The following is a 14,733-nucleotide window of genomic DNA, read 5'->3' on the forward strand; positions in this document are numbered from 1 at the left end:
GCCAACTGAAGATCATGCTTTTGGTACTAAAGGACATTAGACATGCTAGGGAAAAAGTCAACAGCAGCAGGTAACTCTGCTCTAGAATACAGTATGAAATTTCTGTTCCTGCTCTCATCTGCACATGGTTAGGAATCAAGGGGGGAGGGAAAGTTATAGAAACAAAATGCATAAAATCTCAGATATAAGAAAATGACAAAGGAGCCTATTACAACCATCACTGCTATCTGGATCTATGACTACACCATGATTATATGCTAACATACCCCTTTCAAAGACTCTGGGGACCCTATGTTTCTCTAGGTATCCTCTATCACAAATAAGTTTGAGAGGTGTGCCAAATTATTTATAGTACCTGTAACCTTTCCAGGATCAATCCAACCCTAAATACAGTGACGCTAGCAAATTTAGTAAGCTATCTAGTTGTGTCCATAAGATAGTCTTAAAAATCTGGAAAAAGACAGAATACACTGGCTTTTACATGGTCTTCATCCTTCTCTGTGGAACACATGCAACATAGCTTCGCCCAGTCAACAGCTTAAACAACTGAATTATAAACTACAGTCAGTAAAAGCCAAGTTTTAATCCCTGTTATCTAAAATTCCTGGCGGAACTGCTTACTATTTACACTACGCAATATACTCCATTATGTGAAGAAAATCTATTTATTGAAACTTTAATTTTCACTTTGGTGTTAAAAACAGTAAATATGGAAGCTAAACAGAACAGAACACTTCAAGGTAGGTCAGTTATGCAGAGGAGTTAACACGAAACCTGATTTTATTCTACTGTCTCTAACTTAGCAATTCAATTTATATAATTACTTTTTTTACTCAAAAGCATAATTCCAAATGCTTTTGTTTTAATGATATTGTGAGAGACGAATTATTAAAGGACATGAAAGAGAATTTAGGAACTCTCTGAATTTTGAAATAGGTACTGTGTCGAAGAGATGTACAATCTAGATGCAATTCTCATATTTACTCTTTCTATAATTATGCTAATTTAAGACTATAACTAACTGATATTAAAGTGCTAAGTCCTTACAAAATACGACTGATTTGTGTATCTTTTCTAATTGATATTTTGTCTGGCTCAGTTTTCTCAGGTTTACAGAATTCCTTTACAATAATTCCGAAATCTTTTCAAATGAGAAATATTATGCCTTACTTTAAAAAGTTTTATCTTGAAAATGAAATATACTCAGAAATGACATTAATAAGTAGTGCCTAGTGAGCTGACTGTGGCTCTCAGATCATGGACTCCTTATTGCCAAATTCAGAATTAAATTAGAGAAAGCAGGGAAAACCACTAGACCATTCAAGTACGACCTAAATCAAATCCCTTATGATTATACTTGTATACTATCATGTGAATTGAATCGCCAGTCTATGTTTGACGCAGGATGCAGCATGCTTGGGGCTGGTGCATGGGGATGACCCAGAAAGATGTTATGGGGAGGGAGGTGGGAGGGGGGTTCATGTTTGGGAATGCATGTAAGAATTAAAGATTTTAAAATTTAAAAAATAAAAAACTAAAAAAAAAAAAAATCCCTTATGATTATACAGTGGAACTGAGAAATAGATTTAAGGGACTAGATCTGATACACAGAGTGCCTGATGAACTATGGACGGAAGTTCGTGACATTGTACAGGAGACAGGGATCAAGACTATCCCCATGGAAAAGAAATGCAAAAGAGCAAAATGGCTCTCTGATGAGTTCTTACAAATAGCTGTGAAAAGAAGAGAGGCGAAAAGCAAAAAAGAAAAGGAAAGATATTCCCATTAGAATGCAGAGTTCCAAAGAATAGCAAGGAGAGATAAGAAAGCCTTCCTCAGTGATCAATGCAAAGAAATAGAGGAAAAAAAAAGAATGGGAAAGACTAGAAATCTCTTCAAGAAAATTAGAGATACCAAGGAAACATTTCATGCAAAGATGGGCTCGATAAAGGACAGAAATGGTATGGACCTAACAGAAGCAGAGGATATTAAGAAGAGGTGGCAAGAATACACAGGAGAACTGTACAAAAAAGAGCTTCACAACCCAAATAATCACGATGGTGTGATCACTCACCTAGAGCCAGACACCCTGGAATGTGAAGTCAAGTGGGCCTTAGAAAGCATCACTACGAACAAAGCTAGTGGAGGTGATGGAATTCCAGTGGGAGCTATTTCAAATCCTGAAAGACGATGCTGTGAAAGTGCTGTACTCAATATGCCAGCAAATTTGAAAAACTCAGCAGTGGCCACAGGACTCGAAAAGGTCAGTTTTCATTCCAATCCCAAAGAAAGGCAATGCCAAAGAATGCTCAAACTACCGCACAATTGCACTCATTTCACATGCTAGTAAATGAACGCTCAAAATTCTCCAAGCCAGGCTTCAGCAATACGTGAACTGTGAACTCCCAGATGTTCAAGCTGGTTTTAGAAAAGGCAGAGGAACCAGAGATCAAATTGCCAACATCTGCTGGACCATCGAAAAAGCAAGAGAGTTCCAGAAAAACATCTACTTCTGCTTTATTGACTATGCCAAAGCCTTTGACTCTGTGGATCACAATAAACTCTGGAAAATTCTTCAAGAGATGGGAATACCAGACTACCTGACCAGCCTCTAGAGAAACCTATATGCAGGTCAGGAAGCAACAGTTAGAACTGGACATGGAACAACAGACTGGTTCAAATAGGAAAAGGAGTACTTCAAGGAAGCACAAGCTGGAATTAAGACTGCCAGGAGAAATATCAATCACCTCAGATATGCAGATGACACCATCCTTATGGCAGAAAGTGAAGAGGAACTAAAAAGCCTCTTGATGAAAGTGAAAGTGGAGAGTGAAAAAGTTGGCTTAAAGCTCAACATTCAGAAAACGAAGATCATGGCATCTGGTCCTATCACTTCATGGGAAATAGATGGGGAAACAGTGGAAACAGTGTCAGACTTTTATTATTTTGGGCTCCAAAATCACTGCAGATGGTGATTGCAGCCAGGAAATTAAAAGACGCTTACTCCTTGGAAGGAAAGTAGTAACCCAACCTAGATGGCATATTCAAAAGCAGAAACATTACTTTGCCAACAAAGGTCTGTCTAGTCAAGGCTATGGTTTTTCCAGCAGTCATGTATGGATGTGAGAGTTGGACTATAAAGAAAGCTGAGCGCCAAAGAATTGATGCTTTTGAACTGTGGTGTTGGAGAAGACTCTTGAGAGTCCCTTGGACTGCAAAGAGGTCCAAACAGTCCATCCTAAAGGAGATCAGTCCTGGACATTCATTAGAAGGAGTGATGTTGAAGCTGAAACTCCAGTACTTTGGCCACCTCATGCAAAGAGCTACTCACTGAAAAAGACCCTGATGCTGGGAGGGATTGGGGGCAGGAGGACAAGGGGACAACAGAGGATGATATGGCTGGATGGCATCACCGACTTGATGGACATGAGTTTGGGTGAACTCCGGGAGTTGGTAATGGACAGGGAGGCCTGGCATGCTGCGATTCATGGGGTCGCAAATATTCGACACGACTGAGTGACTGAACTGAACATAAATACAGGGTATTAAAAATACAGTTTTCATCATACCATCCAGAAAACCACCAACTCGCCAAACACAAAGCTTAGATATTTGTGTGATTATGCATTTATTTTTCCATCAATTATGCTAATTCAACTTATCATCAGAAACAATTTTAAGTCTCAGTTGATATTTCAGTATAAGCACTCTGTGTCTTATCAAAGCCTGAAAGACCAAGACATCATCAAGATTCCAGAACTCGGTTTAGAACTTTTGAAATTAACATTTTTCTTAAGATCTTTTTATACCCAGTATTTAAAACAGTCTCATTCATATGCTGGCAAACTATCCCAAATGAGACAGTTCAAAGCAGTGCTTCTTTAAAAACAGTCAGATTACAGTTGTCATGATTAAAAGGAATAAATCCAAAGGGATTTAGCCATCCTAATATCAATAACTAGGAGTCAAAGTCATGGTACAGCCCCAAAAGATGAAAATTAAATTGTGGAACTCATTTGACTAGAGAAACATGGCAGAATTCTAAAGGCACGAACTAAGTCAGGAGGATTCTGAATACTACATAACCATGTAACACCAGTTTCAATGACCAAAATATCTAAATGATCCCATCAAAGCCAAACATACCTACTATGCCATTGATACTTGCTTACAGAAAGTCCTGAGAAATATTTAAAAACTTGACTCTGCAGTGATAATACTATCATATTATAATGCAGATACTATCATATTTTCACTGTCAGAAATTAAGAGATATTTATTTATATTCATAAAATTCTCCAAGCTAGGCTTCAAAAATACATGAACTGAGAACTTCCAGATGTTCAAATTGGATGTAGAAAAGGCAGAGGAACCAGAGATCAAATTGCCAAAATCATGAAGAAAGCAAGAGCTCCAGAAAAACATCTGCTTCAGTGACTACGCTAAAGCCTTTGATTATGTGGATCACAATAAACTGTGGAAAATTCTTAAGGGGATGGGAATACCAGACCACTTTACCTGCCTCCTGAGAAGCCTGTATGCGGATCAAGAAGCAACAAGACATGCAACAACAGAATGGTTCCAAATTGTGAAGGGAGTACATCAAGGCTGTGTATTGTCACCCTGGTTATTTAACTTATATGCAGAATACATCATGGGAAATGCCAGGCTGGCTGAAGCACAAGCTGGAATCAAGACTGCCGGAAGAAATATCAATAACCTCAGATATGCAGATGATACCACCTTTATGACAGAAAATGAAGAAAAACTAAAGAGCCTCTAGATGAAATTGAAAAAGAGTGAAAATGCTGTCTTAGAACTCAACATTCAGAAAACTAAGATCATGGCATCTGGTCCCATCACTTCATTGCAAATAGATGGGGAAACAATGGAAACAGTGACAGACTTTATTTCTGGGGGCCTCTAAAATCACTGCAGATGGTGACTGCAGTCATGCAATGAAAAGACATTTGCTCCTTGGAAGAAAAGCTATGACCAACTTAGATAACATATTCAACAGTAGAGACATTACTTTACCAACAAAAGTCCATATAGTCAAAGCTATGGTTTTTCCAGTAGTCATGTATGGATGTGAGAGTTGGATTATAAAGAAGGTTAACTGCCGAATAATTGATGCTTTTGAACTGTGGTGTTGGAGAAGTCTCTGGAAAGTCTTTTGAACTGCAAGGATATCCAACTAGCCAATCCTAAAAGAAATCAATCCTGAACATTCACTGGAAGGACTGATGCTGAAGCTCCAATACTTTCACCACCTGATGCGAAGAGCTGACTCATTAGAAAAGACCTTGATGTTGGGGAAGATTGAAGGCACGAGGAGAAGGGGACGACAGAGGATGAGATGGCTGGATGGCATCACTGACTCGATGGACATGAGTGAGTAAGCTCCGGGAGTTGGTGATGGACAGGGAAGCCTGGCATGCTACAGTCCATGAGGTGGCAAAGAGTCAGACAACTGAGCAACTGAAGTGAACTGATATAAAATATGTATTTTCTAGAAGACTAAGTGGTTGAAAAGTCAGAGAATCAACTTAATGCCACATTCCTGCAAATTATTAAAATCTGTGAAAATTTCTCCCCAAATTACTATCAATGAGAATATTCCCAGGATATAACTGGTTAATTATATAATTATATGCACTATAATTATATAGTACATGATAAACTTTATCATAAGAACACAATCACAAATTGATAAAACAATGATACTAGCAGAGAAGTTACCAGAAGTGACTGAAAATAAGTTACTTGCAGTATCCCTTTTCTTGACTTATTAACTTAGCAATTTTCATCAGTTTTTATTATGGCACAAACTAAAGAAAAAACCCAAACTACAGGAAAAACAGAATCTGGTATTATAGTATATATTTTATTCTTTCAAGTAACAATACGTATACCTATACGTTTTATTTCAGATAATTTTATGTAATTGAGGCAAATTTTTTAAAAATGTCATACAACTCACATGCTATAATAACAAAGCCAATTTGTCCTATAGTGCTGATGAAGATTAAATAAGCAATTTAATAGAAATAAAATAGTACTTGAGAAATCACAAAAGAAACTAAGATAAATACTAAATATACTTTAATAGTATATATTCATTCTCATACAGAATGAATATATGTATCTCATTCTCATATACATTTACATATATATATGTATATCTCAGAGTAAATTTTATGGTCTCTATTCTTTCCATTATATATACTGTTATAATTTATAAAAATAAAATCCACACTAGGACTGTCATATTCAAAATCATTAGTACTCATTAATTAAGACTGTAGTGTCAAAAAAGGGACAGTGCATTTCTAAGCCACAGGAAGTCTTGAATAAATACAAACCCTGATAAAAAGAAAGCAGCATGCCAGAGGTCTCTGAAGACGGCGCCAACACTGTAAGAGGTGCTTGTACCGGGGCTCTGGGCCGCTCCCTCCTGTGTGTTATCTGTGGTGCTAGAACCATCTCCTTCCCTGTGTACTTCCAAATGGGCTGCTTTTCTTAATTTCCTTCATTAGAAGAGATTAAGAGTGGAAGGTAACTTTAAATTTAATAACCACTTTCTCGACAGTACATTAAAAAATTCGGAAAACATAAACACAGGAACTCTAATACACAGTAAAATTCAGGCTGATGCATAAAAGTTATGCCAAATATTAAGTACATATTCAAGACCAGTTTCTATAAATGTTAAGTTATTGTTTCTTGCTCATACTGATAAGTCAGTGGACGCTAGGTTGTAAGGACAGCACTAGGCAGATTATTTACAAAAGTACCCCTTCCCTATTGGAATGCCACTTATTTGCAGATGAAGAAGAAAATTTAAATTGGAGAGATTTATAATCTATCTGTTCAGCAGTGCTACTTATCTAATTAGGTATTATTTATTTTTTTAAATAAAGAGCTTAAATCAATATTCCAAAACAACAAATGTCACAATCTCTTAGCAACAATATTCAAAAGAGAAATTGTTCCCAAAGACCCTTAAAACAGAACTTCATTGTGCTAAGTGGCCAGTAAGACTTGCTATGCTTACTTAATCAAAGGGAAATATTAAACAGCTTCAAATGACATATAATAAATGGAATTTAGCTAAAAAATTTCCTTGACTTTTGTTTTTGCCAAAGCATCTTTTCAGTACAAGGTTCTGTAATGGTGGAAATTATTAGCAATTCCAACTAACATATATTCCCTACATTGATATGTGCCTGAGCAATGAGCTTCAAGAAAGAAAACAAAAACAAACAGGTATGGGTCTCAAAATGGCTCTGAAGCACATATAAGAAACTAACTTATTCAATAGCTGATTCTGACTGAAGCTCAGTTTCAAGATAACATTTCATTCAAGTCAAGAACAATACTGGATTCAAATTACAGAAATCTACACAAAGATCACTTTTAAAGAGACAGTACCTTCTCCTTTTACCCCCTGTGCTTAGGGGAGGCTTGGGTGTCCTTGTTGAGACAATCTGGCAGTGCACAGTGCCTAGGAGCAGCATCAGCCATACTGGCTCAGTCACTTCCGTCAGAGGTATGCTATGCGGGCTAGAAGCGGAACAGAATAACACTATTGCGGCAACTACAGGAAGGGAAAGAAAATACATTTAGTCATAGATCTGACAGTCATGTCCTCAAAGTTTACAAAAAACTTTAAAAACTGTTCTGACATTGTTCTTTGCCAGATTATTTTTCTAAATTTAAATGAGTGTAAAAGTTACTTCAGACAAGCTCTTCAAGACTTCTTTGCCCCTGGCTAATCATGCCATTCAGAAAGAAACTCTTGGAACAAAGTAACAGCCAAGGTGGTCTCTAAAGTACACACCTTAACACTGCAATGAAAACTAGATACATATAAATCTAAAGGCATTCCTGGTAAGATCACAGATACCCCCTCCTTAAAGGAAAAGGAGGACATATAGAGAAATAATTAAAACCCCTGTAATGAACTGAATTGTGCCCTCCACCTTCATTCCGTATTTTAAAGTCCTGACCCCCAACATGATTATCTTAACAGATAGGGCCTATGTGATGTAATGAAGGTTAAATAAAATCATAAGGGTAGGACCTTAATCCAAAAGGACCAGTGCTCCTATAAGAGCTAGAGAGAGGTACCAGAAATATTTTGCAGCTCATGCACAGAATAAAGGCCATGTGAGGATACTGCAAGAAGGTAGCCATCTACAAGACAAGAAAAGAAACCTCCAACAGATACCAACCCTAACAGCACCTTGATCTTAGACTTCCAGCTTCTGTAACTATGAGAATATAAATTTCTGTTGTTTAAGCCACTCAGTCTGCAGTACTTTATTACAGCAGCCTGAGCAGACTAACCATGTCTATGACACATAAAAACAGATATGTACAGTGGAGAGGTATGAAGGAATTCTAATGCCTAACTCTCAAAAGTTAATTAATCACAGAATAAGTAGTGGACTAAGTAAATAAAAGGGGAAAGGGCTACACAGGCAAAAAGAGTTACCCCCAAAACATACAGGTTACCAAAAAAGGCACAGAATGTTTAAGAAACAACACAGAACCAGTTTAGTTTGGTTAAAGTTGAGAAATTTAAGAGACTGACTGAAAAACTGGCTCTTTATCTTGAAAGCAATGATAATAAAGATTTAGAACTTGAGTGGCTGGTTTAGATTTGTAATGTAAAAGGTAAATGCGTGTGTGTATGTTTAGTCACTAAGTCGTGTCTGACTCTTTCGTGACCCCATGGACTGTAGCCCCCCAGGCTCCTCTGTCCAATGGGATTTCCTAGGCAAGAATACTGGAGTAGATTGCCGTTTCTTTCTCCAGGGGATCTTCCTGACCTAGAGATTAAATCCATGTCCCCTGAAAGGCAGGTGGATTCTTTATCACCAAGCCACCAGGGAAGCCCCCCCAAAAAGGTAAATGGACAGAAAGTAAAAGACATAAAGGGCTCTCGGCAGTGATCCAGGAGAGAAATGACATAAGCAGTAAGTAGGATGAAGCTGAAAACACATAGTTGAGATATTTAAAAGGCATGTGACTGAAGTGAAAAACTGTAGCTATGTAAAACCCAGTCTGACTACACATGAGTTTTTCTACTCTTCAGGACAAGAAGGTGGGATAGAGAATGAGGACATAATTCAGAGTGCTATACTCTGCTCAATATGCAAAGCGGCAGAAGCACAGGGGTTTCTAAAGGCACTCAGATTGCTGAGGGTTTGTCTTATCATGGCTTTGTCACTGGCTTGTGTGACTTGAAACAGGTTAAGGCACTTTTTAAACTAAGCTTTACCAGAGAAGATTTCAGTGGCCAACACTTATAAACACTAATTACGTTAAACTTCGGTTTGGAACTGAAAAATATCTGTTTTTCATGTTTCATCTAAGATATGCTCCCTATTTAATTTAGGCAAGCCAATATGTGAATTTCAGCCACAATATACACCCTTCTAATTACACTGGAAACTTGTTTGTCCTCAAATACAATAAAGCAATAATATCATAAAAGTACAAGGCACAGTAGTTACAATGACTGATACTGATTAATTATTACTCTAATAAGCAATTGCAATTTCTGACCATGGAAAGTGTTCTCCTCTAGGTAAACTAGAAAACATTGGAGAATAACTTCAAGTTCACTCCCTCTTAAGTATATAAGATATACACAAGCTTAAATAACCGAAATAAGTCTTTTGTTTTTGTTGTTTTCATTTACTTAAAAGATATCTTTTAATTAGTGTTTTTTGATAGAAAGACAGTGAAAGTCGCTCAGTCATGTCAACTCTTTGCGACCCCATGGACTGTACAATCCATGGAGTTTTCCAGGCCAGAATACTGGAGTGGGTAGCCTTTCCCTTCTCCAGGGGATCTTCCCAATCCAGGGATCGAACCCAAGTCTCCCAGATTGCAAGCGGATTCTTTACCAGCTGAGCCATGAGGGAAGCCCGTCAGGATTACAATTGTGTTAAAAAAAAAAAAATAAGATAAACCAAATTAAAATTGTTGCTTTGTCAGAGTGATAGAAATGTGAGCAATTTCTTCTTTGAGGCTGTAAATGCTCCAGAGTGTTGTGCATTTTGCACTGTACACTGCTGCTGTGACTGTGCATGGGAATACTGCTGTGCTGGGATGCAACGTTACAGAGGTGTTAAGCATGTGGTTCTGAAGTCAGACTGCTTAGACTCGAACCTGGACCGCCACACTTGCTGAGTATGTAACTTTGGACCTGCAGGTCCTTCAGGTCCCATGTCTATAGGCTAGGCATACTAATAGTACCCATGCTTCACTGGATGGTTGTATTAAATGAGCATCTCTGACGAGCTCTTAGAACAGTACATGGTACACAGAATTTTAACACAGAACGAGGACAGTCTCAGAACACAGTGGTTAAGGAGAAAAAAAGAATACTGCTGAGAAAGGAAGAATGAGCCCTAAGGCTTCATAAAAAAAGACTCACGGGTCCATATTGTACGAGTACATTTAGAAGAGATTCTGTAATTTTTAAAAATCTTCTCAACTTGTATTTTTCTTTAGCAATCCATACATTCAAATTATCATAAAATTATTTTGGAAAATAACTACTTTGCTTCCTTAGATATTTTTAATCCCAAACTATTTGCGTCTTATTAAATGAAGCATCACAATAAATTTTTTTCCATACTCAGTAGTAGTATATTTTAAAAATAACAAAGCCTTAGTAATCCTAACCAAAAAGAAAACATGCTGAAAGTTAAAAGCAAAATGCATTTCCTTCATTTAGTTGTACCTTGAAGAAGATAAAGGACTAGAAGCCAGAAAAAGATGACTTTTGATGTTACTTGTAACCACCACCGGAAGAAAAAGGGAAAAAATACAACTCGAACAATTCCCTTTCTAGTCAAAGAAGTCCATGGACTTTCAGGTTTTGCCTTAGCAAATGCAGACCCTAAGAAAAGTAATGCAAAATGAAAGACAACATTTATTATTTTTTAATTTCCTTAAAGAAAAAAATTTCAACATCTGAAGAACAATACAACATATTATTTCTTTTGTACTATGGGTGTCAACTGTCCAATTGTGGGTAGGAAACATTTTTTAAAACATCACACATGCCATCATATTGACTCAGGTACTTTGAAAAGAACTATTTTTAACTGAAATAGGAGCAATATTTCTCCTAGATATTTTATAAATACAAGACAATTTTCAAATGTCAGTTTCAGTTAGGAATTAAAAATACCACTTTAATGTTTATAACAAGTTTCATAGTTTGCTAAGCAAATATGAACTGCTTTTCTTTTACATTTATTAACTGGAATGATTTTTAGTGAGAGAAAAGACTAGTCAATGGTATTTAAAGGTCTCCACTCTCTCTTTTTTAATACTACTTCTAACTTCATTTAGCCTCACATTGCTTTTATTCCTACAAACATATTCATCTAACCCATTTTGATCGCTGTTCCTTCGAGGACAATTTCTAACTTCATTAAATATTTGGTTATTCAAGACTCACCTCTTACAAGATCAACATCTATGAGGTCTGGTTTCACATGGGCTGTTTTCTTTGGTTTATTCCTTAACCCCTATAACATATTAAAAGTAGTACTGATAAGAGAGTCGATCTTTAAAGTTCTTATCACAAGAAAAAAAATATGTAAGTATGTATGGGGATGATTATTTAAACTAGACTTATTGTGGGATCATTTCTCAATATATACAAATATCAAATTACTATGTTTTACACCTGAAACTAATATGTTATATGTCAATTTTAACTCAGTAAAACAATAGTATTGAAATTCAACACATGTACATTTTTAATACCCCAAATCAATGCCTACAGATTTCGATTAAGAAGAAAAACTTTAATAGACAAAAACATATATATCTGTGACAAACGGAACACAACAGTAGTGTAATAAATTTTATTATTTCCAAAAGGATAACTTTAGGGATGTATGTAACACATGGGGTCTGTTTATTACTAAAAGCATAATTTTAAAACAAAGACTATCACCACCAATTTAGATGTACAGCCTGAGATGGTCCAGGAGACTGAGGTGGTCCTTGTTTTGCACAGCAAAGTGCTGAAGCTGGCTGGGAGAACAGTGGCCCTAAAAGGCCTTTTAAGGTGTGATGCTGGAGGCAATGCTGAATAAAGCAGTGGTCACAGAGCTGAGGACAGACAGGAATGCAGACTTCTTAGCAGATGCCAACATGTAGGGTGAGACCAGAGAGGACGATGCACATCTCAGGGCTGCTATTGTCTTCACATGCCAACCACTAACCAGACCACAATGCCACCTTATCCCCTCATAACTTAGATGCCATGCCCAGGAGGAGGAGAAAGGAGAAAGCAGAAATCACGAAATGAGTTAGTTTCAACTTGGAATTACTGAACACTAAGATTAAGTTTCTGCATCAGCGTACTGAGTTAGAGTAGGAGTAGAGATCAAAATGAATGAAAAAAAACTATCAAAATAAATTACGCTTTATAACTTAAGACTAGGATGTTAAGAACTGGAGCAGCCTAGGCTAAACTCCTTGGAATCCAAGTGCTGAGAGATGACCTAGTGTTTCAAATATTTGTTTATTGTTCATTCAATTAACCAAGTAACTATAAAGTAAATCCTTTGTTTAGTCCTAATCTAAGTAATAATGACCCCTTAAAATAAAAATTTAATCAAGTAACATTTTTATCTGAAACAGAGAATAGGACATTTGAGCTCAAAATTAACTGAGATTTTTAAACCAAAAATGTATCCTGAAATCAAGATGCAATTAACCTCTGAACTCCTTCAAATAGTCTGTGTGAAGGTGCAAACTACCCACAGATACAAAAACAAAAGAAAGAAAGGGTCAGAGTTGAAGACACAGCCACGATCATCTTACATGTAGTCAGTACTGATATTCATAGATTCCATACCTGTAAACTCACCTATATGGTAAAACTAATTTGTCCCTAAAATCAGTATTTGCTGTGCAGACATGCAGTGAGAGTACAAACAATTTGAGTCACTCAACGTTTACATTCCCAGCTGGGATCAAACAAGGCATCACTCTGCTTTCTTGTTTAGCTCTCTTGTTTCAGTTCCTTTTCACAATCTATTCAGTGTCAAATCTTTTGCTTTCTGTTGGTAATTTTGTGTTGAAATGATCCCTGAGATAGTGCTGACAGGTGGTCTAGTGTTCCTAAGTGCATGAAGGCTGTGACGTGGCTCACTGAGAAAACGTGTTAGATAAGCTCTGTTCAGGCATGAGGTGTTTCCTGTTCAGTGTTAATGAATCAACACCATATATTAAATAAGATGTCATTTAAACAAGGTTATATATTGATTAGCTGACAAGTGTTGTGACTAGGGGCTTGCAGGAACTTAATTCTGTATTCTTCCTAAGAACAACAGTCAGTATTCACTAAATCAGCATTCACGGTGAGCTGAAAGAACATTAACTATTGCACATCACAAAAAACAACTATCTATATGTCATTTCCCACTTTAATGTCATGATAGTGTCACTCATAGACTGCAAATCACTCCCAATATTTTGCAAATTGAAAAGGTAAACTAGTAAAACATATTTAAACAAAAAATTCACTGTTCAAACACTATTTAAATTTGGCATGAAGTTTATTATGCTATTTTACCTTTATTAGTGCCAACAAATTTGAAAACAATAACATATTTTCATTTACTTATATCTTTCATAAACTGCCTTTCTAGCACTTTGAAAATAACCTTATTGCTAATGTTTATAACAAATGTGAAGCCTAATTTACTGCTGTATACCTAAACTTTTCCTCAGGACTGTTTTAAGAACTTCAAGTCCTTATAAGAGAAAACAGTAAAGTATTTTGATTTATGCAATTATGTTGTTTTCAACATGCTTATTCTACCTGGCCTTTTAAATATGTGTTAATTTCCTATTTTATATTTTATTAAAACATTTTGAACTTTCGTACACTGTAAAGTCATAGCATAATTTTGAGCTACATTGTGAAGTCATAGCATTGTAAAGTCACAGCAGAGTCGAAAATACCCTTCAAGGTAGCCTATCAGTATTTAAAGGGTTTAAAAAAAAGGATATAGAAAATTATTATTGATAAATCTTCTAACATTAGTGACTTTATTCACAAAAACAAAAGATATTAGTACCAAGGTCATTTATAACATGTGATTCTAATTAAGTAGATATTTTAAGTTGGACAACTTTAAATTGGTTTTGAATAAACTACACTTACACAAAACATCATAGCTTTCAGTACTAAAAAAAATGTATGCGCCTTCAAGAAGTTTAAGTGAACAAAGAAAAAATGAAAACTAACTTAGTTTTAGAAAGATTTTTTAAACTACTGGTTTAACTAGAAAGTAGAAATAAGTACTATGAACACAATTGCCAAGAATTCAAATAATATATTCTTTATTGAATATATATTATTGAAATATATACTAACCACAGTTTCACTTCCTGGAAATCCTAGTTTCCCCTATCCCTTTAATGACTTGAAACAATATAGTTTGTTTTGTTGAAACTTTACAACTCTAGTGGGTACTACAACAGGGAAATTCCATATTTACTTTTAAATTTGGGTCAAGGGGAACAGAAAACTATAGTTTTCAGTTATAATTTCTAAAATGTTTAAGAAAAAAATAACTTGCAATTTACAAGAGACTTTACACTTTAGCAGTATCAGCTAGGGTCTTTATATAAAAACAATTTTCAAGAAATATATTTTCATGGTTTCCTTTAATTGTTGCT

The 14,733-nt window shown here is 36.0% G+C and overlaps 1 protein-coding gene across 7 annotated transcripts in view; it reads right to left on the minus strand.

Moving 5' to 3' along the window:
* Positions 1–14,733, minus strand: part of PHTF2 (putative homeodomain transcription factor 2) — a 137,466-nt gene that overhangs the window by 39,875 nt on the left and 82,858 nt on the right. For all 7 annotated transcript variants that reach the window (XR_011256646.1, XM_069587795.1, XM_069587791.1 and 4 more), the window contains 4 exons: positions 11,489–11,558; positions 10,763–10,921; positions 7,435–7,600; positions 6,366–6,530 (listed from right to left, as the gene is read on the minus strand). Coding sequence is in view for 6 of the 7 variants with exons in the window: in XM_069587795.1 (XP_069443896.1) it covers positions 6,366–6,530; positions 7,435–7,600; positions 10,763–10,921; positions 11,489–11,558 (560 nt within the window). In the remaining variant the exon portion in view is untranslated. The remainder of the gene's footprint in view (positions 1–6,365; positions 6,531–7,434; positions 7,601–10,762; positions 10,922–11,488; positions 11,559–14,733) is intronic.

Source organism: Ovis canadensis, chromosome 4 (assembly GCF_042477335.2).
Source record: "Ovis canadensis isolate MfBH-ARS-UI-01 breed Bighorn chromosome 4, ARS-UI_OviCan_v2, whole genome shotgun sequence".
NCBI classification, from domain to species: domain Eukaryota; kingdom Metazoa; phylum Chordata; class Mammalia; order Artiodactyla; family Bovidae; genus Ovis; species Ovis canadensis.